This window comes from Equus caballus, chromosome 1 (genome assembly GCF_041296265.1).
Source record: "Equus caballus isolate H_3958 breed thoroughbred chromosome 1, TB-T2T, whole genome shotgun sequence".
NCBI classification, from domain to species: domain Eukaryota; kingdom Metazoa; phylum Chordata; class Mammalia; order Perissodactyla; family Equidae; genus Equus; species Equus caballus.
The window spans coordinates 31,246,107-31,272,172 of record NC_091684.1 but is presented as its reverse complement, the minus strand read 5'-3'; the positions used below and the strand labels follow the sequence as shown (position 1 = coordinate 31,272,172).

At 35.8% G+C, this 26,066-nt stretch overlaps 1 protein-coding gene across 3 annotated transcripts in view; it reads right to left on the bottom strand.

Annotated features, from left to right (window-relative positions):
• HPSE2 (heparanase 2 (inactive)) overlaps positions 1 to 26,066 on the bottom strand; it is a 607,109-nt gene that overhangs the window by 521,687 nt on the left and 59,356 nt on the right. For all 3 annotated transcript variants that reach the window (XR_011421956.1, XM_023641185.2, XM_023641195.2), the window contains exon 3: positions 21,949 to 22,110. Coding sequence is in view for 2 of the 3 variants with exons in the window: in XM_023641185.2 (XP_023496953.1) it covers positions 21,949 to 22,110 (162 nt within the window). In the remaining variant the exon portion in view is untranslated. The remainder of the gene's footprint in view (positions 1 to 21,948; positions 22,111 to 26,066) is intronic.

The window sequence follows — 26,066 nt, the reverse complement described above, 5'->3', positions numbered from 1 at the left end:
TAATTTATTCTGTCTGTAAGTTTGTTTATATTCCACGCATGAGCGAAATCATATGGTGTTTGTCTTTCTCTGTCTGGCTTATTTCACTTAACATGATGCCCTCAAGTTTCATCCATGTGGTTGCAAAAAAGACAATTTCGTCTTTTTTTATGGCTGAGTAGTAGTCCATTGTATGTGTGTATATATATATAGTGGTGTTTCTTGATACCTCTGCCAGCATATTCTTCTGTCCTAGCTGCTTTTAATTCACCCTTTTATGGAGACATGAGTATTATTACTATGCCCCCTAATTCAAATGTTCTTGATGTTGCATTCTGCCATATAATTTTTTTCTTGTCCTTTTACCATATTCTCTTTCAATAAAGGACATCTTACTTTATTCATTAACTTAGAATAAAATTCACTAAGGGTTTTTAACCTCTATGAGCTTTCTTTTTAAAGGTTCTTTAATTTACTCAAAAGTTTCTCTCATCTTTGTTATACGCATGAGCTCAAATGCTGAGCCTCCTGAGGTTTCCAAACAAATCCTTCTAGACAGTGTTTTTGCAAGCATATTCTTCAGATCACGCCAATCTCAAGGCATGCAGGGGAAGTGGGGAGGAAAAGGGGAGGGAAAAGTTACTGGTCTGGTCAAATAAGGTTAGGAAAAACCACATTCTATATCTCCCTCATTTAAATTCACATGTATATCAGCATATTAGAGGTTCTGATAAGTCCTTCAATGCAAAATGGTTTTAACTCAGCATTTCCCAAATCTGCTTAATCATGCAACCCTTTTTCCTCCCTCTCAACACCTTATAACAACCCACAAAATTTAGTATACGGTAAACATTAGAAGATCTAATAAATGTATAACGATTACTAAATAATTACTCAATAAATGGTAGCTATTATTGTTATCATTAATAAGCAGGTCAATAAGTGTCATGACTCATCTAGTCCATTTCTCTAAAGACGGTAAACTGTGGTCCTAATGTGCTCAGTCCAAAACACCTCCACTCGCCCTTGGGAATAATGTCAGTTTACTACTTCCAAAGGAAAATTCATAGGGGAAAAATATTCAGAGAACCCTCAGGTACATGAGCATGAATAGTTCTGAAACGCTACTACTTCAGAATATCTGAAAGCATAATCAACTTGAGTTTGGAGACAGCATGGTGTGAAGGACGTAGCCTCACTGAGTTTCGGAGTCAAACATTCAAAGCCAGCTTGGCCTCTTAGCCTTTCTGTGCCACAGTTTCTTAAGATGTAAACTGAGGATATCATCACCAATTTTTGCAAGGTTGTTGGAAAGGTTAGAATAACACACCTAGGACATAAAAGGCATTAAAAAGATAAATTAACTGCTTTTGTGGTTCCAATGAGAATTGTTGACTTCTGAGAATCTTAAATTATATAATATAGATTAGGCCATGCAAACTGACTCACTTCATTCTCTAAAAAGAATACTTCTTGAAAAGCACAGCCTTTTCCACCTCTCAAGAATTCCTCTCTCAGATCTATTAACTAGCTATCCGAGTTGTCTTAAGTTTTTGCATGAGAGTATTTTCCTGAAACAAAACTAGCTACATGTACTTTTAAAATTTATTCAAATTTGTGAACAAATTATACATTCACACAGTTTAAGAAGCAAAACATCATAAAAAGGCAAACAAAGTTTCCCTCTCAACCTTTTATTCATCCCATGCCTCCACCTGTGTCCAGCCCTAGATAACCACTTTTGTTTCCCTCTTGAATTTCTTCTGCAAATACATACTATTATCAATATGCATAGATACATTTTTTCATTTTTTTGAATTTTTTAAGTCTTTAGCACATTGATTTTCATTCTATCATTACTGAGATAATTATTTTGGCCTCTAATTTTTCCTATAAGCACTATGAGCTTTAGCTGTATCCCATAATTTCTGACATCTAGTATTTTCATAACCATTGTTTTCTAGAAATTTTATAACTTTAGAGTGTTTGTATTTTCTGTTTAATCCAGTAATTGTTTAAGAGAGATTTCTTGGGTTTTTATTTTTTGTTTTTATTTTTGTATTTTTTTCTAATTTCCAGATTGGGGAAGGGTTTCATTGTTGTTGTTCTTGTTATTAATTTCTAGTTTTATTATATACTATTTATTCTTTAGAGACTGTATTGAGATATTCTTTGCGAACTTTTACTTATTCAAGTTCAGAGAATGTTCCATGGGGCACTTTTTAAAAGATGGTATATTCTCTATTTGAAAGTAAAATGTATGTGCATGTGTGTATATTCTTATATATCTCTTTTATTCTCAACTCTATCTTATTATCTGAATCATTAAAGAATGCAAAAATTATCTGTTATACTGGTATTTAGGTTTGTAGAAAACCTTAGTTCTTAAAAAGCTCTTAAAATAGCCAACCACTCCATTTATCTCATTTAAAAAAATCTATTCTGAAATCTCTATAATAAAAAAACCCCTAAAATCAGCTTTGTTTATGATAATTATGTCACTGATGTAGATTTTAACAGAGTTTGGGGGCAATTTAAATTCCAAGTTAATGACATTTTATCAATATTTCACCAATTTTTTTAAACCTACACCAGCTGACTAAAGTGCTAGAGTGTGCATGAACTGATATAAGAAGCACAATTCTGATTTTAACATAAGAGAAAAACAGTGTAAACATAAAAATAATATTACCATATTTTAAACCCCTACTATTTTTCCAAGCTTTGTTTACATAATATTTACAATGGTTGCCACTTACTTGAGGGCTAATAAACTGGGCACTATGCTAAGCCCTAAACATACATATTACTTAATCCTCACATCAACTCTATGAAATAGACACTATTATTATTCTCATTTTACAGCTGAGAAAGCTGAAGCTTAAAGAAGTTATTGTCCAAAGTCCCACTGGTAATGTTAAAAGTCAAAATTCTAGGGGGCTGGCCCCATGGCCTAGTTGTGAAGTTCCACATGCTCCACTCTGCTTTGGTAGCCCAGGTTTGGTTCCTGGGCACGGACCTACACCCCTCATTGGCAGCCATGCTGTGGCAGCGACCCACATACAAAATAGAGGAAGATTTGGCAATGGATGTTAGCTCAGGGCAAATCTCCCTCAGGAAAAAGCAAAGTCAAAATTCTAGTCCTGCTGACCTTTCTGACTCCTAAATTCTTAAAATACTACATTTCACTAATTTTCTAGAACATGTTCCGTGTCCTTTTCTCTGACATTAATCTGATAATAGTCTAAGCATGTTTTGGGGGGGGGGGAGTGTTTTTGTTTTTTGCTGAGGAAGATTAGCCCTGAGCTAACATCTGTGCCAATCTTCCTGCACTTTATATGTGGGTCACCACCACAGCATGGCTGATGAGCAGTATAGGTCCATGCCCAGAATCTGAACCCATGAACCCAGGCTGCCAAAGCAGAGCATGCTGAACTTAACCACTATGCCACAGGGCCAGCACCTGTCTAGTCATTTTTTGAAACAGAATACTTAAACTTTCCCTTAATCGGCTCCCTTAGTTCTGAAAGGTTAACTACACCTTTATGTACTAATAGTTTCTATTCCAATACCGTGATTTTTAAAAATTTCTGCCATTGGTTTTCTAGCCCTTTATCATTTCTAAGCTAATTCAGAAAATGAGTTAGTGCTCTCTTCACAGACTCCTCTCCCAAGAGAGCCAAGTCCTCTTCTGCCTCAATCAACACCAAACATAAATTTTAACAATTTAATTTCACATTTGTGTATTAACTTTGTAATTCTAAATGACATTTTTATATTGGTATTTATTCTTTAATCAATATTTTAACACTTTGTGTTTTAGCTACCCTGGAAATAAAGAACATATATTTAACTTTTTTTTCTCCATGGCTCCTAGCATTGTGCCTTATCTACATTTGATTTTTAGTTAATATATGATTGAAGGATAAAAGACTGCTCAAATCCCAAGAGTATATTATTGGAATATATGGAACTTCTGGATGAACATTTTACATGTATCCTCCAGGGAAATGCACACTGAGCATATTTTGTTTTCTTGGAATGAAGGGGAAAAAAGTGAACATTAATTATCTCCTGGATTCATCTTTCTTAAGGTACATCCTACCAGCCTTCTGCAAATATTAATAGTCCACTGAGAAGCAAGAAAGGACTAACTGTAAGGAGATCTTTATAAGAGGCTTAAATCAGTTTTGCTTTTCAAATAGGACATAAAAATATAAATCTAACTCTTGTAAAATAAAACAAGCAATATTCCTCTCTAGATGAAGGAATTACAAATGGCTGAAGCAGACAATGACATTGAATGTCTCCTCTTTAAGAAACAGTTCAGAGCTTCTGGAGAGTTAAGAGAAGATACTGTCATTTTGAGCTACAAGACAGGAAACAGCTAAGAACAAAGAAATACAGAGAGACAAAACTAGGCAGTTGGAAAACAGACTTGTGCTGGGAGGCTTTGAGAGTCTGTTAAAAGCTTATTGTGCTGAGAGAGATTAGCATGAAAGTACTAACTAGGTATTTCATAACTTCAGACTAACAGAAATAAACTAAAAAGAGAGCGCATACTGAAAGTGATCTGTGGCAACCTACAGGTAAGAGAAAGAGGAGACACTATTTAGAGAAAAAAATGCATAGTTTATTTTAGTAACACAGTATGTCCTTCATATTGAGAAATCTGTTTCTTCCAACTTCTCTCTACATAATATTTCATGACTAATTTATCACTTAGGTAAATAATTATAATTCTATTAAAAATGCAAGCACTTAACAGAGGGATATTGTTTTTCTCCACTATCTATGTCTAAAATTTAGTCATTACCCTAAGCAAAGGCCACATAAGCAACTACCACCTAAACACCAAAAATAAAGACAAAAGACCTAAAAAGAATTAAAAAGTCCCTCTTGGATTTATCCTATAGCCTTAATCCTTGTAGCCTGAAATGGTGTCCTAAATTGGAAGTTCTTGTAAGTGATGCCTTTACTACAGAGACTTGAAAGTCTCAGTAGGTCATAAAGGATTAAATGATGTCACATTTTCAGTATAATTAAACTGTATCCTCTTGTGCATTTTACAATTCATATTCTTCCTTCAAGACTCAGGTAAAATGTCTACCTCCCTATCCCCCAAGCAGTTTCTCTGGGTCCCTACATCTGAGAGTAGGGCACTTATCCTCCCAGCATTGTCGTGGATCTGCCTGTTGGTCACACCAACAGAAAACAGGCTCACCTGGAACTGAGGCACTGACATATTCACCTCCACGTTGAATGCTGATCTCTACATTAGACAGAGGAGCCTCACAATAAACATTTTGGAGTACATATATGAATTAATTTTTTAATTGTACAATTATTTTCCCATGTTATTTCATTTGTAGGAGAGAAAGCATTTTGCAGTGTAGTGGGTAAGAGCAATGAACTCAAGAATTCAAAGCCTGGATTTTAGTCCCACCTAGGCAACTGTGTGACCTTTAACATGCAGCCTTAGTTTAGTTACCTATAACATGGCAGGGCTGGTCTTAATTCCTAATAATACTGCCAGCTAAAAATGTATACTTAATTTGGAAAAGTTTTTATCTGGTTAGGTTTTTATGAGTTTCTTGGAATTCTTGTCTATAGTACTAAATACCAAATGATGACTTCATCTAGGTAAACAAAAGAGTCATTCCCAACTGATAGGGTAGGATGGATTATTTCCCAGTTGAAAATGGGATGACTCCAAGAATGAATGATAATGCTAAACAGGAAGCTCTTGTGCTATATGAGGCTGGCTCTTTACTGCCTCTTCTTCTCAAGAGGAAAAAAATGGAACAAAAGTGGCAGCATTCAATACCCTCCCAAACACTCCAGAACGTGTCTTGGGTACATAATGAATGCGAGCCCCATTCTTCTTTTCCATACTCCTCTTCTACAAAGAGGTTAAAGAGAAATGAAGAAAAATTTTCCTTACACTGGGTTGAGTAGTGCCAGCACATGAAAAACAAATGGAGTTGTATCACAGATACAACAATTAAGTTGGAAGAAATAAGAGTAGTAAACATCCCTGTTGAATATGAGAATGGTTGTATGAGGTACCATGAAAACCAGGTTCTGTGCATCTTCTCATATGGAGGATCAAGAAATATAAGCCTGGACTCAGTTATGTGTGAAGGAAGGAAAAAGCGTGAATAAAAAATCTGTAAGAAAGGCAGACCAATTTGTTTTCCAGAAATCATATGCTAGCAAATAATTTTGTCATAAGCAAACATCTCTTAAACATCATAAACAGAATTTATGACTCAAAGACACAAGGATGATAGTTTGGGGATTTCTCCTCCTAGGAGAATATAACCTTGAAGCTATTGTAAAATAAAAAGGCATGCCCATTAGCATTAGCTTCCTTCTTAGCACATACTCTTCCTTTGACTAAGCCTACTTGAAAAGGAGACTGCATTCTCAGCTCCTGGTCAGCTCTTCAGCCCAAAGTCCTCTCTGAAGAGAAGGGAGCAGCAACCACAGCACTAATGCAGAAACTGCTCCTCAGGGTGTATGTGGAAGTTCCACCCTTGACAGTTATGCCATGTCCTCCTTGCCTTAGGAGAATAGAATAATAAGCATCCTCCTCCCTTCCAACATAAAGTATGACTTCAATGCATTGGAAAGGGGACTATTTATAAAGAAGTAAGACTCATCTATATGAAGATGTATAGAGTCCCACTTTCACAAAATGAGTTGAGAAAATAACAATCCTGGGAAAATATGTTCAGAGTAAATGGAAAGTGGCTATTGAAAATAAAGATTTTACTGGATAAAATAAACACTATACTTAAATCCTGATGACAAAAGAAAAGTATTTTTATTCCATCTCTTCTTTATTAATGGACTAAGAAACCCAAAAATTCTACTGAAATTATCCAAAAGATTCATAAAAGCATCATTCAAATCTTCATTATTAGTCATTTTCCCTTTTATAAAACAGAAATTTCTGATAAGTTTGTAGAGGACCAGCAACTTCATTTTTGTAATACACACCACAGTGTATCTGACAAGGAAGGGAAGATAATTTTTTGACAAATCAAACATAAAACATCATTTTATTTTATTCCAAATTAAAAATTAAGAATTCAAAGTATTTCTGGACCCAGTTGGTCATTCTCCTAACAGTGTCTTTTGAAGAGCAAAAGTTTTTAATCTTAGTGAAGTCCAACTTAACTTTTTCTTTCATGGGTCACGCTTTTGGTGTTACATCTAAAAACTCATCACCAAACCCAAGATCATCTAGATTTTCTTCTACGTTATCTTCTAGAAGTTTTATAATTTAATGTTTTGCACTTAGGTCTATGATGCATTTTGAGTTAATTTTTTTGAAAGGTGTAGGGTCTGTTTCTAGATTCATTTTTCTGGTTTGTGGACGTCCAGTTGTCCCAGCACACTGCGTGGAAAAGACTAACCTCTTTCCATTGAATTACCCATCCTCCTTTGTCAAAGATCAGTTGACTATATTTGTGAGGGTCTATTTCTGGGCTCTCTATTCTATCCAATTGATCTACTTGTCTATTCTTTCACCAACACCACATTATCTTGATTATGGTAGCTTTATAGTAAGTCCTGAAGTCGAGTATTGTCAGTCCTCTGACTTTGTTTTTCTTTAGTATTGTGTTGGTATTCTGGGTCTTTTGATTTTCTATATAAACTTTTTCATATAATTTTGAGTTTATAATTTTGTATCCTTTTTCTTAAAGCGGGAAAAAAAAAGTTCTATAAGCAACAGACCCCACAAAATCAGGACCTACCTCTCTATGATGTCAATTTAAGCTATAAGTGTGGATTAAAACCTGGAGGGAGGAAACAGAGAGTGAGGCACTGATGCACACCCTCACACAAGCAAAAGAGAAAGATGAGGAAAAAGAACAAGAAGGAAGAAAGATTGAGATCTTCCAAGTTGCTCAACCATTCTAATTCTAAACCACACATGCAGCTACCTACATATAGTGCCTCTCATCCTACTGTACAGAAAAAAAGGATTGTTATGTACCTGAAAATGAATTTTTTTATTTGAAGGCATCAGAGACTGCCAACACATTTGAAGAAAACTGCTCCTGTGCCTATCCCTTTTAGTTTGCCAAACAGTCTTTAATTTCTGAAACAAGTGCTATCTAGAATTTTAGGTTAAGTGTAGGAAACTTGGAGGTCATTAGCACCACTTCCTTCATTAAGATCCCTCTGATTTCCCTAGGCCAACTCAGGCTTCTATTCCTCTAACATAGCCCTAATCACAGTGAGCTATAATTGATTGCAGGTTTATCTCCTTATAGGACTCTAACAACAGTGAGGGCAGGGATCAGATCAAGTCTTCTCACCTACCAATCCCTAGTGGACTGCACAGTGCTGGCACATGATAGGAGCTCAGATGTGGGTTGAATGAATATTGACAAAAGGCAGATACTATGATTCCAACTTTATGAATGAGGAAGTTGAGGCTTACTCCAGGACACAAGTGAAGCAAATGGCAAGGCTGAAATGCAGGTCTCTCAACTCAAAACAATTCTCCCTAATATATTAACCATCAATCACTGTAACAATAATATATTTTACAATATAAGCCACAGGAGAATCAAATGGCTATTCCAAATGAACAAAATGTTATTTTTCCCTGCTGCGTAGTACAATTTATCACTCCCTACTCCCACCATAGTTCCACACTCCCCCAGATTATGTGTGAAGCTTCTTTTCGTCATACCAAGAAAAGGAACAGGAAACATATGACAGCTGAAGCTCTTATAGCCAAGGGAAACAGGCAAAAGACTAAAGAAATTGTAGGATGCTTGCATTTCTCCTCTTCAGAACCCTAACAGAGACTAGAGCTGCTCTGGGGAAGAAGAGTGGCAAGTGCATTGATGTGCTCATGCCCCTATAATCCTATAATAAACTTTCTACTTCCTCCAAAGCCTTGAACCTTACACAGACAGACAGACAGACACACACACACACACACAAACACACACATACACAAAACAGATGCATGGAAAACTTTAGTTCTGACAACAACCATGAAATTTAAGAACTTGTTTCTTTTAAAATCTACTTAGCTCTTCTTCACTTTGCATTGTGGTAGTATTTGAGACATGGGTTTATTTATAGAGGATCCCCTAAAAGATAGACAATCTCTCTATTAATAATAATATAATTATAACAACAACAACAATAGCTAACATTCGTTGAGTGTATGGCTTTATACTAAACACTCCATAACATCAGTTAACTAATCCTCACACCATATAAGATGTTATTTTCCCTAATTTACAAATGGGAATGAGATTAAGTAGGTTTTCCCAAGTGCAAACAATTAGTACATGGTAAGTACAGGATCTAAAACCAGGTCTATTTAACCCTAAAGTTCCTGTTCATATCTACTCTGCTATGCTGCTTTTAGGAACAAAGGACTTCGTAGGTTTCTGGTCTCCAGATTTTTTTGATTGCATAGCAGTAAAACATTTTTTATCATAAATCATCCATGTCCATGAATATTACACATATTAATATATTACATATATATTACACATGCACCTACTGCAGTAATATGTTAGATACATTATAAAACATGTCAAATAAAAATGTTTTAATAATCAGCTAAAATTAAATAAAAAATATTTTTTAATTGTTTTTATTTTTATAATGGTTCAAAAACTTTTTTGCTATTTTTAAAATAGTATTACATACTATTAATGTCTGGCTATTATACAAACTTTCAATAAGACATATTAAAAATAATATGTAAATTGAATTTTCAAATATTCTTCTTGATAATTCAGACAATTTTAGGACAACTTCTTGTTCAATTATTTTTACTTCATTACATGGCTGACAAAGATTTCATCCCAAAAAACTTTTGGCTTTGTGATTTTCTTTTTGTTCCTTTGTGCTGGCATTATTAGTACTATATTTAATCCAGTTTTTTTTTCGAAATCCATTTAAATGGGCACATGTGAACCGCAATATGTTCAAACACACGAAAAATTAATGAATGATGAAACATTGTCCATTCCTCCCAATTATGAAAATTCTTTATTCTCAGAATAAAAACTGTACAACACTATTAATCTTCTGACAATGTGACTGAGTAACACCATTAACAAAACTCCCACATCTCATGGAGTGCCCATACACCCTCTCCCACACCTGCCTGGAACCTTGGAGATCCATCACTGACCTAAATACACTAAAATCCACCACTGGGTTCAACCAGACCTGCAGAAGGTTGTCTGCATTTAATTCACTGTCCAATAAATTGTTTTTCTTCAATTATGTTTTGATGTGATGCCATCAGCCTAAATGAAGAAACCTATGTGAAACTGCTTTGCATAGTGAGAAAACAGGAAAGCTAAAGTTAAAATAAATTCAAAGGATTCCTTCCTACATCATCTTTTATAGAGTACGAGTGAAAAGCAAGAAGTAATCATCATCTCTCCAGGTCTCCTAACACAAAGACTCCTGCAAATAAGGAAGCTCACTCTGTGATCCATAAAGACAAAGCTTCCATCAACTTAGAAGAGAAATCAGTCAATGCTCCCAAGTCTAATTTTTTTTCAAGTAATTTTATTGAGATCATAATGGTTTATAACATTGTGTAATTTCAGGTGTACATTACTATTTATCAACTTCTGAATACACTTCATCCTGCTCACCCCTAGTAGTCTAATCTTTATCCATCACCATACATATGTGCCCCTTATCCCTTTCACCCATCCCCCAACCCCCTTCTCCTCTGGTAACCACTAATCTGTTCTCTTTATCCATGTATTTGCTATCTTTCATACATGAGTGAAATCATGCAGTATTTGTCTTTCTCTGTCTGGCTTATTTCACTTAACATCATACCCTCAAGGTCCATAGATATTGTTGCAAATGGGATGATTTTGTCTTTTTTTATGGCTGAGTAGTATTCTATTGTATATATAGGCCATATCTTCTTTATTCATTCATGTGTAGAAGGGCACTTGGGCTGCTTCCACATCCTGGCTATTGTGAATAATGCTGCAGTGAACATAGGAGTGCATAAATCTCCTTGGATCACTGATTTCAAGTTCTTTGGATCTTGGATCACTAGTGGGATAGCTGAATTGTATGGTATTTCTATTTTTAATTTTTTGAGAACTCTCCATACTGTTTTCCATAGCGGCTGCACCAGTTTGCATTCCCACCAGCAGTGTATGAGCATTCCCTTTTCTCCACATCCTCTCCAACAGTTGCTGTTTTTTGTCTTGTTAATTACAGCCGTTCTGACAGGTGTAAGGTGATATCTCTTTGTAGTTTTGATTTGCATTCCCCTAATAATTAGTGATGTTGAACATCATTTCATGTGTCTGTTGGACATCTGTATATCTTCTTTGGAAAAAATTAACTCAAAATGGATTAAAGATTTGAATGTAAGACCTGAAACCACAAAACTCCTAGAAGAAAATATAGTCAGTACACTCTTTGACATTGGTCTTAGCAACATCTTTTTGAATACCATGTCTACTCTGGCAAGGGAAACAAAAGAAAAAATTAACAAATGGGATTACATTAGACTAAAAAGCTTCTGCAAAGCAAAGGAAACCATGAACAAAACAAAAAGACAACCCACCACTGGGAGAAAATATTTTCAAATCATTTATCAGACAAGGGGTTGATCTCCAAAATATATAAAGAACTCACACAACTCAACAAAAGATACCCAAACAACCTGATCAAAATACAGGCAGAGGATATGAACTAAATCTAATTTTGAGAGAAGCATAACATAAGCACTTTTTCAAAAATATCTTTTAATGATTATATTAATTGCCAATAATATGTTTTAATGCACAAAATGTACAGTTTTTGTAATTATATCCTTTACTCTCATTTGTTTTTTTAATCATATTTACTGAAATGTAATTTTATGTCTGTTGAGTCTAATAATAAGAAATTTAATTTATAAAAAAAAATATTCTTGGGCCAGCCCAGTGGCCTAATGGTTAAATTTGCACACTCTGCTTCAGCGGCCCGGGGTTTCTGGGTTTGGATGCCAGGTGTAGACCTAGGACCGCACATCAAGCCACACTGTGGCAGCATCCCACATAACACAGAGGAAGGCTGGCACAGATGTTAGCTCAGCAACAATCTTCCTCAAGCAAAAAAGAGGAAGACTGGCAACAGATGTTAGCTCAGGGCCACTCTTCCTCACCAAAAAGAAAAAAAAATTTTCACTTACATGATGGTTTGTAAGAGGACTTACAAGCAACAGAGTATATCTTCATACTTAAAACCATACAGCAGTTGAAGTAAAGGCAAACTTCTAGTCTTGTGTTATCTAACCTCATGACCGTGCACTTGTGTATAGCCACTGACTTTTACGCAGACATTTCATTGTGCTGATAACAGCATTAGGGTAATTCTAAATATGTAAAATACCATCCAATTTCTGTTCTGCTCAGCCTCAGCTCTGATGGTCTAGTGGTTAAGATTCAGTGCTCTCATCGCTGCAGCCCGGGTTCATTTTCCAGTCAGGGAACCACACCACCTGTCTGTCAGTTGTCATACTGTGGCAGCTACATGTCACTCTGATGCTGAAAGCTATGCCACTGATACTTCAAATGCCAGTAGGGTAACCCATGGTGGACAGGTTTCAGTAGAGCCTCCAGACTAAGACAGACTAGGAAAAAGGACCTGGCCACCCACTTCGGAAAAATTTGGCCATGAAAATCCTACGACTAGCAGCCATTGTCTGATATAGTGCCAGAAGATGAGAAGGAGGTATAATAAGACTGAGCAGGGTTACTCTCCGCTGTACACACGGTCACTGGGAGTCAGAATTGACTTGACAGCACCAACAACAAAGAGTGTCTCAGAACTTCATCTTAGGGTAATCAGGAAGAATTCTATTACCAACTCATATTCATCTAGTTAATATCATGCCTTCAAGGAGCTCAACATGCTTTCCCAGAAAATTAGGAACAATGTTTCCCACATGACACATTTTCAGACTTTTATTTTCCAGGGGACTAAGTGACTCTTTGTGCTTTATTTTACTAATCCTTACACGCATCCTAGATAATAGAAATCCAAGGTTCAGAGTGGCAGGGAGATTTATCATAAAGTTACCACACGTTCACAGGAGAGCTCAAAAGTGCTTCCGATTGGTTTTATCCTACCATAGTGTGTCAACTGAGGTTTTAAAAGCAGACAGATGTCAGTACTGGAAAAGAAACCGAGGTACCCAAGAGTAATATTTACATTTGAAAGCATAGTAAGATTAATCAGAATAATAAAGCTAACATATATTGAATACTTAGTGTGTGCCAGGCACTGTGCTAAAAGCATTGTGTACATAACCTCATTTAATCCTCAAACATTCTCTGAGGTAGGTAAGATACAATCACCATTTTAACCTGAGGAAACTAAAGCTAAAAAGAGAATATAACCTATCCTTTATTTACCAGGAAATGCTAATTATGTGGTGGGGATCAGGAAGGTTCTGCAGGCCACCCACTTCTGGTTAGAGGCTTGGTTAGGTAGGGAGGGAAACAGAGACACCTTACATATTCTAAGCTCTTAGATATTCCACTGTCCTCAACTGGTTATCAGAGAAGTAATTTCAACATCAGGCTATGCTAAAGCTAGCTAGAAATCAAAATGTTCTGAAAAAACAAAACACAAAAACTCACAAATTCAGTAGAAAAATATAATTTTTTTACAGCTGCCCTTGTGTACTTTTTCATTGTGTTAACTGACACTTCATTGCCTTTAATAAAGATAATCACAGGCAGAAAAAAAAAAAGAGAGAGAGAATTAAAAAACTTGCCCAAGATAAGAGTGCTGGTAAGTGGCTGTTCTAGAGTCAAACTCAGAGTGTCCGATTCCAAAACTCACACACTGAATCAATGCACTAAGTGGAATTGAAAGCTGCCCAACCACTTGCGTATTCCTGCACCAAGGGACCGCTATGATTCCTTCATTTATAAAGAGACGAAACAGATCTCTTACCATTTATGAAGTATTTTCACACTCATTATCTTATTATTCAAATACAAGAACAGACATTTTTCCTCTAGCTTTGACACACTCTGAGACGATGATTCCCAAAAATAACTCCAAGAGAAAAGTAATGCACATATTATTACCCATCTATTAATGATGGGGACACTGAGGCTTAGAACATACTTACAATTGATTACACAGCTGGAAAGTCTCCGCTAAGAGAGGTCTTCCCCGACTGCCATATCTAAAGTAGTCCCTGCTTCAAACCTGTCAACCTCATCATTGCCACAGTGGCAGCCAGTAGGTTGACTGCTAAGAGATAATGCAGATAAAAAGTGACCTGGGGAGCCGGCCCCATGGCCGAGTGGTTAAGTTCATGTGTTCCGCTTCAGTGGCCCAGGGTTTTGCCAGTTCAGATCCTGGGTGCATACATGGCACCACTCATCATGTCATGCTGAGGCGGCGTCCCACATGCCACAACTAGAAGGACCCATAACTAAAAATATGTAACTATGTACCAGGGGGCTTTGGGGAGAAAAAGGAAAAATAAAATCTTAAAAAGAAAAAAAAAAAGTGACCTGGGAGAAATGGAGGACCAGAGCCAGACTCACTAAATGGAAAAAGAAAAAAGCACTGTGGCCTGCTCCCAGAGGCAGCAGATGACAGGAAGTGGCAGAGAAGAGTGAGAGGGGCCACAGAACACTTAGAACTCAGGCAAGCCATGTGGCCCAGGGACTGGATGTACAACACCCCAAATATCACCACAGAGTAGAAGCAAACATCACTACAAACCTGGTTCTGGATGAGGCATATCAAGGGCAGGATAGAGACAATTCCCAGACTGCTAGCCTGACAGGAGTGAGAACAGAGAGAGAAAAGAAAAACAAAATGAAAAGACTACTAAACTATACATACAACAAAAACAAATTTAAAAAGCCCAAGAAGACTTTTTTTTTGGTAATATACATGACAAAAGATTACTATCCCTAAAATATAAAAAGATCTTATAATTCAATAAGAAATTGACCAATAACCCAATTAAAAAGTGGGCTAAAGAAATGGAAAATTCACAGAAGAAATAAAAGTGGCAAAAACTATAGAAAGATCATTAACCTAACTAGTAATCAATGAAATGTAATTAAAAGCAACAATGCCTTATCAATTATGGTTCATTACACTAACATAGATAAAACTGGAAAATAATCAGCATTAGCAAGAGACAAGATGACCGAGTTCTTTCACACATTGTTCGTGTTAAGTATAAGCTGGCATGACCTTTCTGGAAGTCCACTTACTAAATGCATCTAAATTTTAAATGTGTAATTCCTTTCACACAGCACTCATACTTTCAGGAATTGTACAAAGATATATATGCAATGATGTTCATCACAACATTGTTTACAATCATGAAGAATTAGAGACAAGCAAGATGTCTATCAATAGACAAATAATATCAGTTAAATAATTACAATATACCCATATAATGAGATTCTAACATAGCCATTAAAAAGAATATGAACGTATATTCTTTGATTAGAAAGATGTCCACAAAATATTGTTAACAAAAAGGATGTTACAAAATAACAGGCATGTGTTTTATTACTTGGTTTGTATAAAATTATGTATTATGTGTTTCCTACATGTTTATGACTTATGTATACACATATGTATATGGATAGAGAGATGTCTAGAAGAACATTAATCAAAATATTTTTATCTCTATTATAATCACAAATAATAAAGTCAAAAAATATTTTTTGATTTTAAAGCTATTGGTTTTAGTAGATAAATATTCAGATGTTTATGCACGTAAAACAGTAAAGTCATTTTCACTAAAATCATGTGAAAAGCACCACTATTTTTCAATATTGTTTGGAAAGTTTTTAGAAATTAAAAGAAAAATAATTGGTAAAAATTTAGAAAAGGGATGAATCTATCTTTGTCTTTGATCAATAGCTTCTCTCTACACTGGAAATAAGTTAGAAAGAAGTTCACCCTCAACATCAGCAAAAGTATAAAATATTAAAAAATAAATTTAACAAGAAAGCTATAGGAAAAAATTATAAAATATTATCAAACAACATAAAACAAGAATTGAACAAGTAAAGAGATATAGCATGTTCTTAAGTGGAAGACAATATCAGAAAAATATAAATCCTTCCCAAATTAGGATATAAATTGAATGCAATTCCAATCATAATCCAGTGATGAATTTTCCCGAACTGGAGAAAATGAGAAGCTCATTTCAGAAGCAATTATATGAAAATAGCCATGAAAACCTCAGAAAAGAAAAACGAAGGAGTGGTTAGTATGCCTTATTAGATATCAAAACAGTATAGCTTTGGCACAGAAATAAAGAGCAGAAAATAGAGTTCAGAAATAGGTAAAAATATGTGTGGGAGTATAATATATAACATACATGATGTTTCATTTCAGTGGTAAAAGAATATTTTATTTTAAAAATAATGTATAAAAAGTTGGCTGGCTACTTGGAAGAAAACAATATTATATACTTATACCATACTGTATATAATCAAAAGTTCCAGTCACAGTAAAAGACTAAAACTCTAAATTAAAAACAGAGTTGACAAATAAATGATATCCAAGGAGGAAAATGGTTTGCAATCCATATAACAAAGGATTAACAATCCTAATTCACAAAGAGTACTTACAAACTGATGAGAAACAGATCAACACCCAATCGTTTCAAAAGTCAAAGAATATGAACAGGTAATTCACAAAACAGAAAAGGCAAACCACTAATGAATATGTGAAAACATACTCATCCTAGCTATACATATTGCAACAGTGAGATAATAGTTCTCACCTGTTAGACTGAAAAGAGCACTAATACCCAGTGCTAATGAAAATGCTAGGAAATAATTGCTCTCATACACTGCTAGTGGGAATGGGAATTGCTACAATCTTTTCTGAAAATTATCTGGCAAGATGCATTAAAATTTTAAATGCAAACCATAAAAGAAAAACTTCATAAATTGGACTTCATCAAAATTAAGTTTCTCCTCTTTGAAAGAAACTGTTGAGAAAATAAAAAGACAAGTCACAGAGGAAAAAATATTTGCAAATCACATGTCTGATAAAGGACTTGTAGCCCAAAATATATACAGAACTCTTAAAAACTCAATAGTAAGAAAAGAAAACTCATTACTTTTCAAAAATGGACAAAATGCTTGAACAGACACTTCATCAACAAAAATATATAGATGGCAAATAAGCATATGAAGAGATGCTCAATATCATTAGTCATAAGGTGAATTGCAAATTAAAACCACGAGATACCACTGCTTATTCGCTAAAACTTAAAAGACAGACAATATTAATTGTTGACAAGGATGTGGAGGAACTAGAACTCACATACACTGTTGGTGGAATGCAAGATAGTACGGCCACTTTGGAAAAATAGTACAACAGTTTCTTTTAAAGTTAAAACAAACACCACAAAATCAAGCAATCTCACTCCAAGGCATCTATCTGAGAGAAATGAAACCATATGTTAACACAAAAATCTGAGAACAATCATATATAGTAGCTTTATTCATAATCACCAAAAACTAGAGACAAACCAAATGTCCTTCAACAGACGAATGGATAAACAAATTGTAGGATATTCCTAACATGAAATATTACCCAGCAATAAAAAGGAACTAAATGCTGATGTATGCAACGAGATGAATGAATCTCAAAAATATTATGCTAAGTGAAAGAAATCAGACACACACAACCACTTTATTATTCCATTTATATGACATTTAAGGAGTGGAGGAAGGGATAGGAAATTGACTACAAAGGGAAACAAGAGAACTTTTTAGGGTGACAGAAATCTTCTATATCTTGATGGTGGTGGTGGTTATATGACTCTATAGAATGTACATTTGCCAAAATTTATTTTTCCTGTGTGTAAATTATACCTCATTAAACCTCAATTTATAAAATTCAAAAATACATATCTTTTGATCCAGACATCGCACTTTGAGAAATCTATTCTACAGAAATAAATGCATCAATATGTATATAAATTAATGTAAATTAATAGGGAAATGGTTAAAGTATGTTGTATTCAATACTATAGAATATAATGCAAATAATTTTAAAGACCTTGAAATAGTCCTTTAAGCACTAATGGTTTGTAGGACTGACAAAACAGTTCTCCTTTCACTGATCCGAGCCCTTTTGCTCAATTGAATTTAGAGGAACAAGCCACAACAGGGAAGTAGGAGCCTCTTTTGCTCAATTCATTTGCCCCAGTAGCACAGTGAAGCTAACTACAGGAATCCCAGTTCGCTTTGGAATCTAATGACTGAAAAAAGAGGTACAAAACCAAAAGTGGCAACCAATAACATGACAAGGGTCCTCATAAAGGCATAATGGAAAGCATCTTGAGTAACGCCATCCATTTATAGTGGCAATGGTTCAGGCTGCCTGGTTACAGAGGGTTGACTAGATGACTTCGCAGCACAAATAAGTTTTTTAAAATCCGACCTCATTTCAGGATCATTCACTATGTTCTAGATACTATGCAGAATGCTACACAAACATGATATTCCTTGCCCTCCAGGAGTTTATGTTCTAAACAAAATCCTAGAAAATGTATCGTCCCTTAAGGCTGACTGTTAACTTTTGTTTTCTGTCTTTCATTTGATTATAGTACAGGGATCTGCCACAAAAGTTCAATTTACACCTCAAAAAGGGAGGGAGGTGGCAAGGTGAGGGGAGACAAATAACTGAATCTGAACCTATAAAAGTTACTTAATAGATGTCAAAATTATCCCTTAAAAAGTAGTCTTCAAGTAAATTCATTTATTATATACACAGCAGAACATTTATAGAGCATTATTACATTAAGAATCATGAGCACAAAGAAATGGAAGACATGATCCCTGTTCTTTCTTAAACGATCCTATCCAACTCTCCCTCTCATTTATCATGCCTTAAGTAACATACACAGTTACGTTAGCACACTTAGACTCAAGAAGCTGCAGAACAAGCAAACATGCACATGTTGGTGAGTTAGTGTGAAAAGCGCAGTGTACGACTCACCACCATGTAAAATAGTTCTATCACTGATGTTCTACCGGAATTTCTCCATCACCTTCCCATAACGTTAGAATTTACTTCAAAAACCCTCTAGATTAGGTGAGGCTAACATTATTTCTAATACTATGTAAATCATTCAAATGAAAACATTAAGACATGTTTAATACCATGCAAAACCACAATCCACTTTTCTAAAAATATGATATAACGAGAATATTTCAATAAGATATATGCATTAAAGAATTATTAGTTTCTATTAACTGGGCTGTCACTAAGGACTGTAGAGTTGTTTCCTTTTATTAAATGTTCAGAAGACGCTCAAAGCTAAAATATCATTTGCCCTCATCTGAGGGGTGGCTGTTTAAGAGAGATCATGAGCTGGAATACATAACATGAAGGCATGCCTCTTACCTCAAGGCTGACAGACACATCAGCTAAAGATGGAACATCTAAGAATGAGGGCTTGCCTGTGAGGTGGAGGGCAACAACCATCATTTTTAACATGCTTTTAACCATCTAACATTTCAATCACTTTACAAATTTCTTACTATACTGATTTTTCAGTCACTTTATAAATTTTTTTCCTATACTGTGAACTTAGGTGTCCAAGGCCAGGAAACAAATATAATACACTGCTACCCATATACATGAACTGGGGAGAAGAGCTGAGGCGGGGGCAGAGGTATGCAAAAGTGATCTCTTTCTGAGATTTTGAAGGCCCAATTTCCTCATCCTGTTCCCACATAAATACTTTCATTGCAGATATTTCAAACATTATGCCATAGTTATATAAAATAAGTGGAACATCACCAAACAGAAATCCTAGAGTAGGTGTTCTGAAAATGTTGGTAAAGAAAGTCACTTCATTTGAGAGGTCTCTGCCCCTTCAACCTCACCCTCCTTACCAATATACATTCATCACCGAAAAGGGAAATATTTACAAAAGTTAGTTTAGTTATGTTTAAATATTATGTTTAGCTGTCTGGAGACCATGTTCTCAAAATTTATACAAGAAATCAAGGATTAAACTTCATAACAATTAGAAAACCACACTGTGTAAAATCAAAGACTTAGTTAAAGGACATTAAAATAGTTTTACCATTGGTGCTAAATTGAAATGACTCCATCTCTTCCCAACACCTGGAAACAAAACCTTTTGAACTTTCATATAAACACACCCAGGCACACCAAATGCTCTGTCTGCGGCAAGGTACCACCTCTGCACAGGCATTTGGGTGAAAAATGTGGAAAATGCCTGAGGACTCTTTGAAGCAGCTTGGGAGAAGTGAGAGCAGGAAAGAGGCTCTTCTCTCGAGTAAGTTTGTTTAGTGGAAAGTAAGCAAGTTGTCAGGGTAAAAGTTGACAATGTTGATTCCAACAGTTTGAACTGCGGATAAACATCCAAAGGGATTATGTTACTGAGAATTAGAAAAGATTCCATTGAACTCAACAGAACACTTGTGTTTTCAAAGATAATATGCCTTCAAGCCACACTCTGGATCCACAGTTTAGGGTTAGAATTACCCTAAGCCCTTTCTATGCCACATTAAAGAACATGGGGTCTGACCTCTTTAATATGTGCCTAAAAATATTAGAATAAGGATGAAATAAAAATATTTCATTTCCAATAACTGAATTGAAAAATGCTAAATACATGTACATTTGAGGTAGACTGAAGAAATTTGGAGAAAAATCTATGTTCTTCCCAAATATCTAAACTTAAACATAGTTTCACTAACCAGTTTAGGGAAATACATGCATACATAATTGGCCAAAAATTACTTTTAAGTTTTGCCTCCTAATGACATATCAAAGAGCAAAAAATAGGGCCTATACTTATGAAATTCATAATCCTCTTCTCTGCTCACCAAAGCCACATTTAAATCTGGCTTTCATCTCATTCTGTTGGGTTTTCTACCAGGTACAAGATGAAAAGTTGGAGGAGTCTTATGCTTTTTCAAAAGCAAAACAATCTAGTTGCCACTCAGCAATTCCTGCTGAGATACCAGGAGGCCCGTAAAAAAGTTAAAATTTTCCTCACTTGGAGTTTACCAAACTGTGTGTGAGATGTTCATAGCCTGTCAGATAGTCAATCTTTTTATTTTTTAAATAATCATAAACAAGGGTAAACAAACACTTTTGATTTGTTAAAGTTTATTTGGATCAACATAATGCAGGTCTGCTTTGCATGCCCTCAAGAAAACGGAGGTAACTTGCACTGCTCCTCCTAGTTCATCTCAAGTCCTTCATGATTCTCACATTAGAGTCTATTAGAATCTTTTCCAAAGCTTGACAAAGGCATGCAACTCACATGCTTTTTACCAGCAAAGTTTGCAGGCAGCCCTGCAAAAAGTTGTTTCTCCTTGGAGCTCTGACACACATTCACTTCCCTCCTAGAACCAAGGATGTAAGGGAGTATGACTCAGTTGCATAGCCTCTTTGCTCTTAAAAAGAAAATAAAATTCCCCAGATATTTTCAAACTCCACCAGGAATAGAACATTCTCAGCTCTGCCTGTGGATCATTATCTCTTTTACATTTCATCTTTATATTCACTGGGTTCACAGAAAGGACATACGCAGAAAGAAAAAATAGCTGCTTCTTAGACACCAAATTTAGTAATTCTTTCAAATCTACTGGAACATATCTAAAAAGTCATATTTTTATAAGGCTTCCTTCAGTTTTCATAGGTTCCATCTTCTGAGAACACACATGCTGAATCACCCATAACCTCAAGCCAAAATACATCTGCAAACTACAAGAAATATTTTACAGGAAGACAAGAGCCACCACAATTAAAAAAGAGATATAATGGGTGGAGACAGACAGATGTAGGCTCATCTGGATCCTACTCTAGTGTCTTCCAAGCATCAAGATGCTAACTGATGAAGGCCATCAATCTATGGTGCTCCACGATTTCAGCCAATTCCAATAGCCTTACCTGTTAATATGAGATTACTATAAGTATTGGAGAATTGCTCCTTTAGAAGAACCAGATGCATCTGAGCTGCCTTCTCCCGTTGGAGCTCCAGCATAACATCAGGGTGCTGGGCAATCTTGCAGCCTTTCTGTTTATCCAAGGCAACATCACTTCGAACAATGTCTACAGAAAGAAAAAAAGAAGGCAGGCAGCAAAAACAAAAACAAAACAAAAAACCATACACACATCAAAGTCTTGTTTCACCCAAAATGACAGAATTTATAAACTACCAACATTTTCATCGGAATGAAGAGATTCAGAAGTAATAAACCTGAAGGGTCTCCAACTCCATGATACATCTTGCAATTTCCTCTGATCATTTCCAAATTCTTTGGAGATTTCTGTTCCTTAGCTTTCTCTGACCTCATTTAAGATTCTCATTCCTCTATTCCCCTTCTTAGCTCACTTCCAGGACTCATTTACTTCCTAGGGCCTTTTCTTAACATCTTTTACCATTCTCCATGGGGAAAAATAATACACCTTTGTCTGAATACCAGTGACTCTGAAAGTCATTTCCTCTACTTCAGGCTATAGGACCAGGTGATAGCTCCAGCATGTGTATTCAGGATACTTGGCCTATTTTCAAAGTTACCACCCAGGCAGCCCATTCAGCTCAAATTGGGGCTGCCATTCTGTAGGTTAGCTGCTTAGAATTTCTCCTGGTATTTTTCATGTACCTCTGGATACATTCTGATTCAGTAATCTCTCCTTCAATCTAGAAGTATTTTGTGGATCACTGAAGACACCAAGAGTAGAGTTAGAGTCACTTTGCAGATCTGCCTCTTTCCTAATTATTTGAGTGATAGACTGCTTTTTATATTGTAGTATAATTTTCACTCAGCGAAATGTATTCTCCAGAAAACAATCTTCCTCAAAAAAAAAAACACGTTCATCTAGAATGCTCCCCAGTTAGCAAGGAGCTTTCATGTCCTGAAATTATTTGTTTATTTTTACAAATTAAAACACAATTCAGCTGATTATATATAAAAACAGGATACTATCAGCAGCAATTAGGATAACAATTCTAGAAACTTCCAAGTTTTACCTAGCAAACTGAAAAATTTTAGGAGAAAATACTAAAATATGACTGCTCTGCTACTGTTGACACCAATGGCTTTGGAAGGGAAAAACTAATGCCCCTGTTGATGGTACCAATAGGAAAGATTTGGCTCTTTAAGCAATGCTCAATGACACCTAGGAGAAAATAGGGTATGTGACATGAAGAGTGTAACATTCTAGACAGATAACTTTCAAATCCATCAATGGAGCCCTAAAAGAAAAGCCCAGATATACATACAAACCCATAACAATGAGGATTAGGATGTATAGTACACAAAGACCAGCCAGATATGGAAATGGCCCTCACTTATTCTTAATGAAAACAGGGGAGCTGCTTGGAAATAACGCAGTATTTATGCCTAAACATATTTATACCAATTTCTAGAATGTGGGCAATAAAGTGAACTCATTTAACACAAGTAGCTAACTAATCTCATAAATTTTCTGATGCTTCAATACAAAATTAGAATAAATTAATTCAAGGATACACTCTAGTTTTTAAGACCATCCACTAGAAGGCAAGAGGAATAATAAATAGTTTACATTTATTTAAATTACACTCTATAAAAAACTTTTAAATTACACTGTATCATTGAATTTTTCCAACAATCCTCTCAAAGCATACAGCAGACATTGTTGACTAGCTGACCCAAACCCTAAACACAATCCCTTCTCCTTTGCCTTCCTCTACTGACTGACAAGCTAAAATATTCAATTTCCCAGCATTCCTTGAAGCAAGGGGTAGCCATGTAACATGTATCTGGCCAATGAGCTACAGGCCATCCCCTAGGGGGATTTCCCCTGTCAAATTAAAAGACAAAGCCTCACTAAGAGAAAGTTTTTTCCTTCAGTCTTTTAGTCCTTCCTATTCTTCATGCCTGAAACATAAATATGAGGCCTGGAGGTATAGTAGCCATTTTGTGACAATGAGTCAAGAAGCAAAAGGGCAAAGTATTACTACACTCTAAGGATAGTGAAGAGAAAGATGGAAAGAGCCTTAGTCCCCAATGTCTTTACTGAGCTACCACAGCTACCACACTTGTGCTAGACTGCCCATCTCTTGATTTCTTATGTGAGACAAATGCATCATTTGCAAAAGCCATTAATAGTTACCTATTTTTGAAATCCTAATCTGTTTTTCTAATGCCAAATGATAAAAAAAAAAATATTGGGGGCCAGCCCCGTGACCGAGTGGTTAAGTTCACACGCTCTGCTTCGGTGGTCCAGGATTTTGCTGCTTCGGATCCTCGGCATGAACACAGCACCGCTGGTGAGGCCATGGTGAGGTGGCGTTCCACATGCCACAACTAGAAGCACCCACAACTAAAATATATAACTATGTCCTGGGGGGATTTGGTGAGAAAAAGCAGAAGAAAAAAAAAATAAGATTGGCAACAGTTGTTAACTTAGGTGCCAATCTTTGAGAAAATAAAATTATTATCTCTATTGTATATATGAGGTCCACAAACCTTAAGTGACGTGCTCAAGTTCACATAGCCTCTCTAAGCCTCAATTTCTTCATCTCTTGTTATCGTGAAGATATGTAGGGGCCAGCCCAGTGGCGCAGCGGTTAAGTTCACATGTTCCACTTTGGCGGCCCAGGGTTCGCCAGTTCAGATCCCGGGTGCAAAAAGTATGACTGCTTGTCAGGCCACGCTGTGGCAGGCATCTCACATATAAAGTAGAGGAAGATGGGCACGGATGTTAGCTCACGGCCAGTGTTCCTCAGCAAAAGGAGGAGGATTGGCAGCAGATGTTACCTCAGGGCTAATCTTCCCCCCAAAAAAAAGATATGTAAAGTACTAGCACTATGCATGCCACATAATAAGAGCTCCATAAAGGGTAGCTATTATTATTTTTGTTATTAGTATCCAACCTGTGGTATTACATTTATTTCCAGCTGCAACAGTCTCAGCAGGATACTAACTGTCTAGAGTGCATCCAAGGAAAAGTATAAAGATAGGAAATAATTTTTATTTTTTTAAATAGTTGACAATATTGAAAGTGTTGAACCTAGCAAAGAAAAAACTAAAGAAGACTTGCTTTCATACAGAAGAGATAACTGACTTATTCTGTGTAAATCCAGAAAGCCAAACATTATGGGAATAACCAAAAGACATATCATTTAGTTCAACATGAGAAAACTACCAGAAGCTATCAAATAAGGAAAAGAGCTACTTGAGGATGGAGTGAATTTTCCAGTCCTGGAGGTATTCCAGCACAGACTGGGTGACACATACACAATAAATGATTCCAGTATAGGCTTTAAAACCTGCCAGGTATAGGGTTAGGCTGTATCACCTATAATATAACAGATAGTTAAAGGCACAGGTTTTGAATCCAAACAGATACAAGTTCAGATCCCCGCTCTACTACTTACTATATGACATCTCTTGGACAAATCACTAAAGCTCTTAATGCCTTCCCTAATTTTTAAAAATGAGAAAACTTAATAGCATATTTGTGATGAGCTTACACAGTGATAGGGACATATTAGGCATTTAACAAGTGCTGGTTGTTTCAGTGGTTGCTAATAATAATTATAATAATATCAGAAAGTTATTATTAAAGGATATTATTATTCCTTTAGGTCATTTTTAACTCAAGAATTTTATGGCTCTACAAAAACATATACTTTTCTTGTGTTCTTTGCCAGCCATAAGAGAAAGAATAAAGACTCAAAGCCAGAAGACTTAGATATGAATTTCAACTAATTTACCAAATAACCACGAAACCATAGACTAAAAACTTAACATCCTTGTGCTTCAGTTTTTTCCTGGTCTACCAAACTGAGAAGTTGATGGTGTGGATGATCTCTAAATCTCTACTCTTTCCCTACTAGCACTCCCCTCCTTGCTGATATTCTTGGTTGTTAAATGATCAAAGTGGTTCCAAATATCAAGCTATCCGTATGTCAACTCCTCACCTCCCCTATGATCTTTACCCTGATATATAGTTCAAGGATGCCAAAAGACCCAACACATACCCTGAGGGAGGTACCAAGCGAGAGAACATCTCGT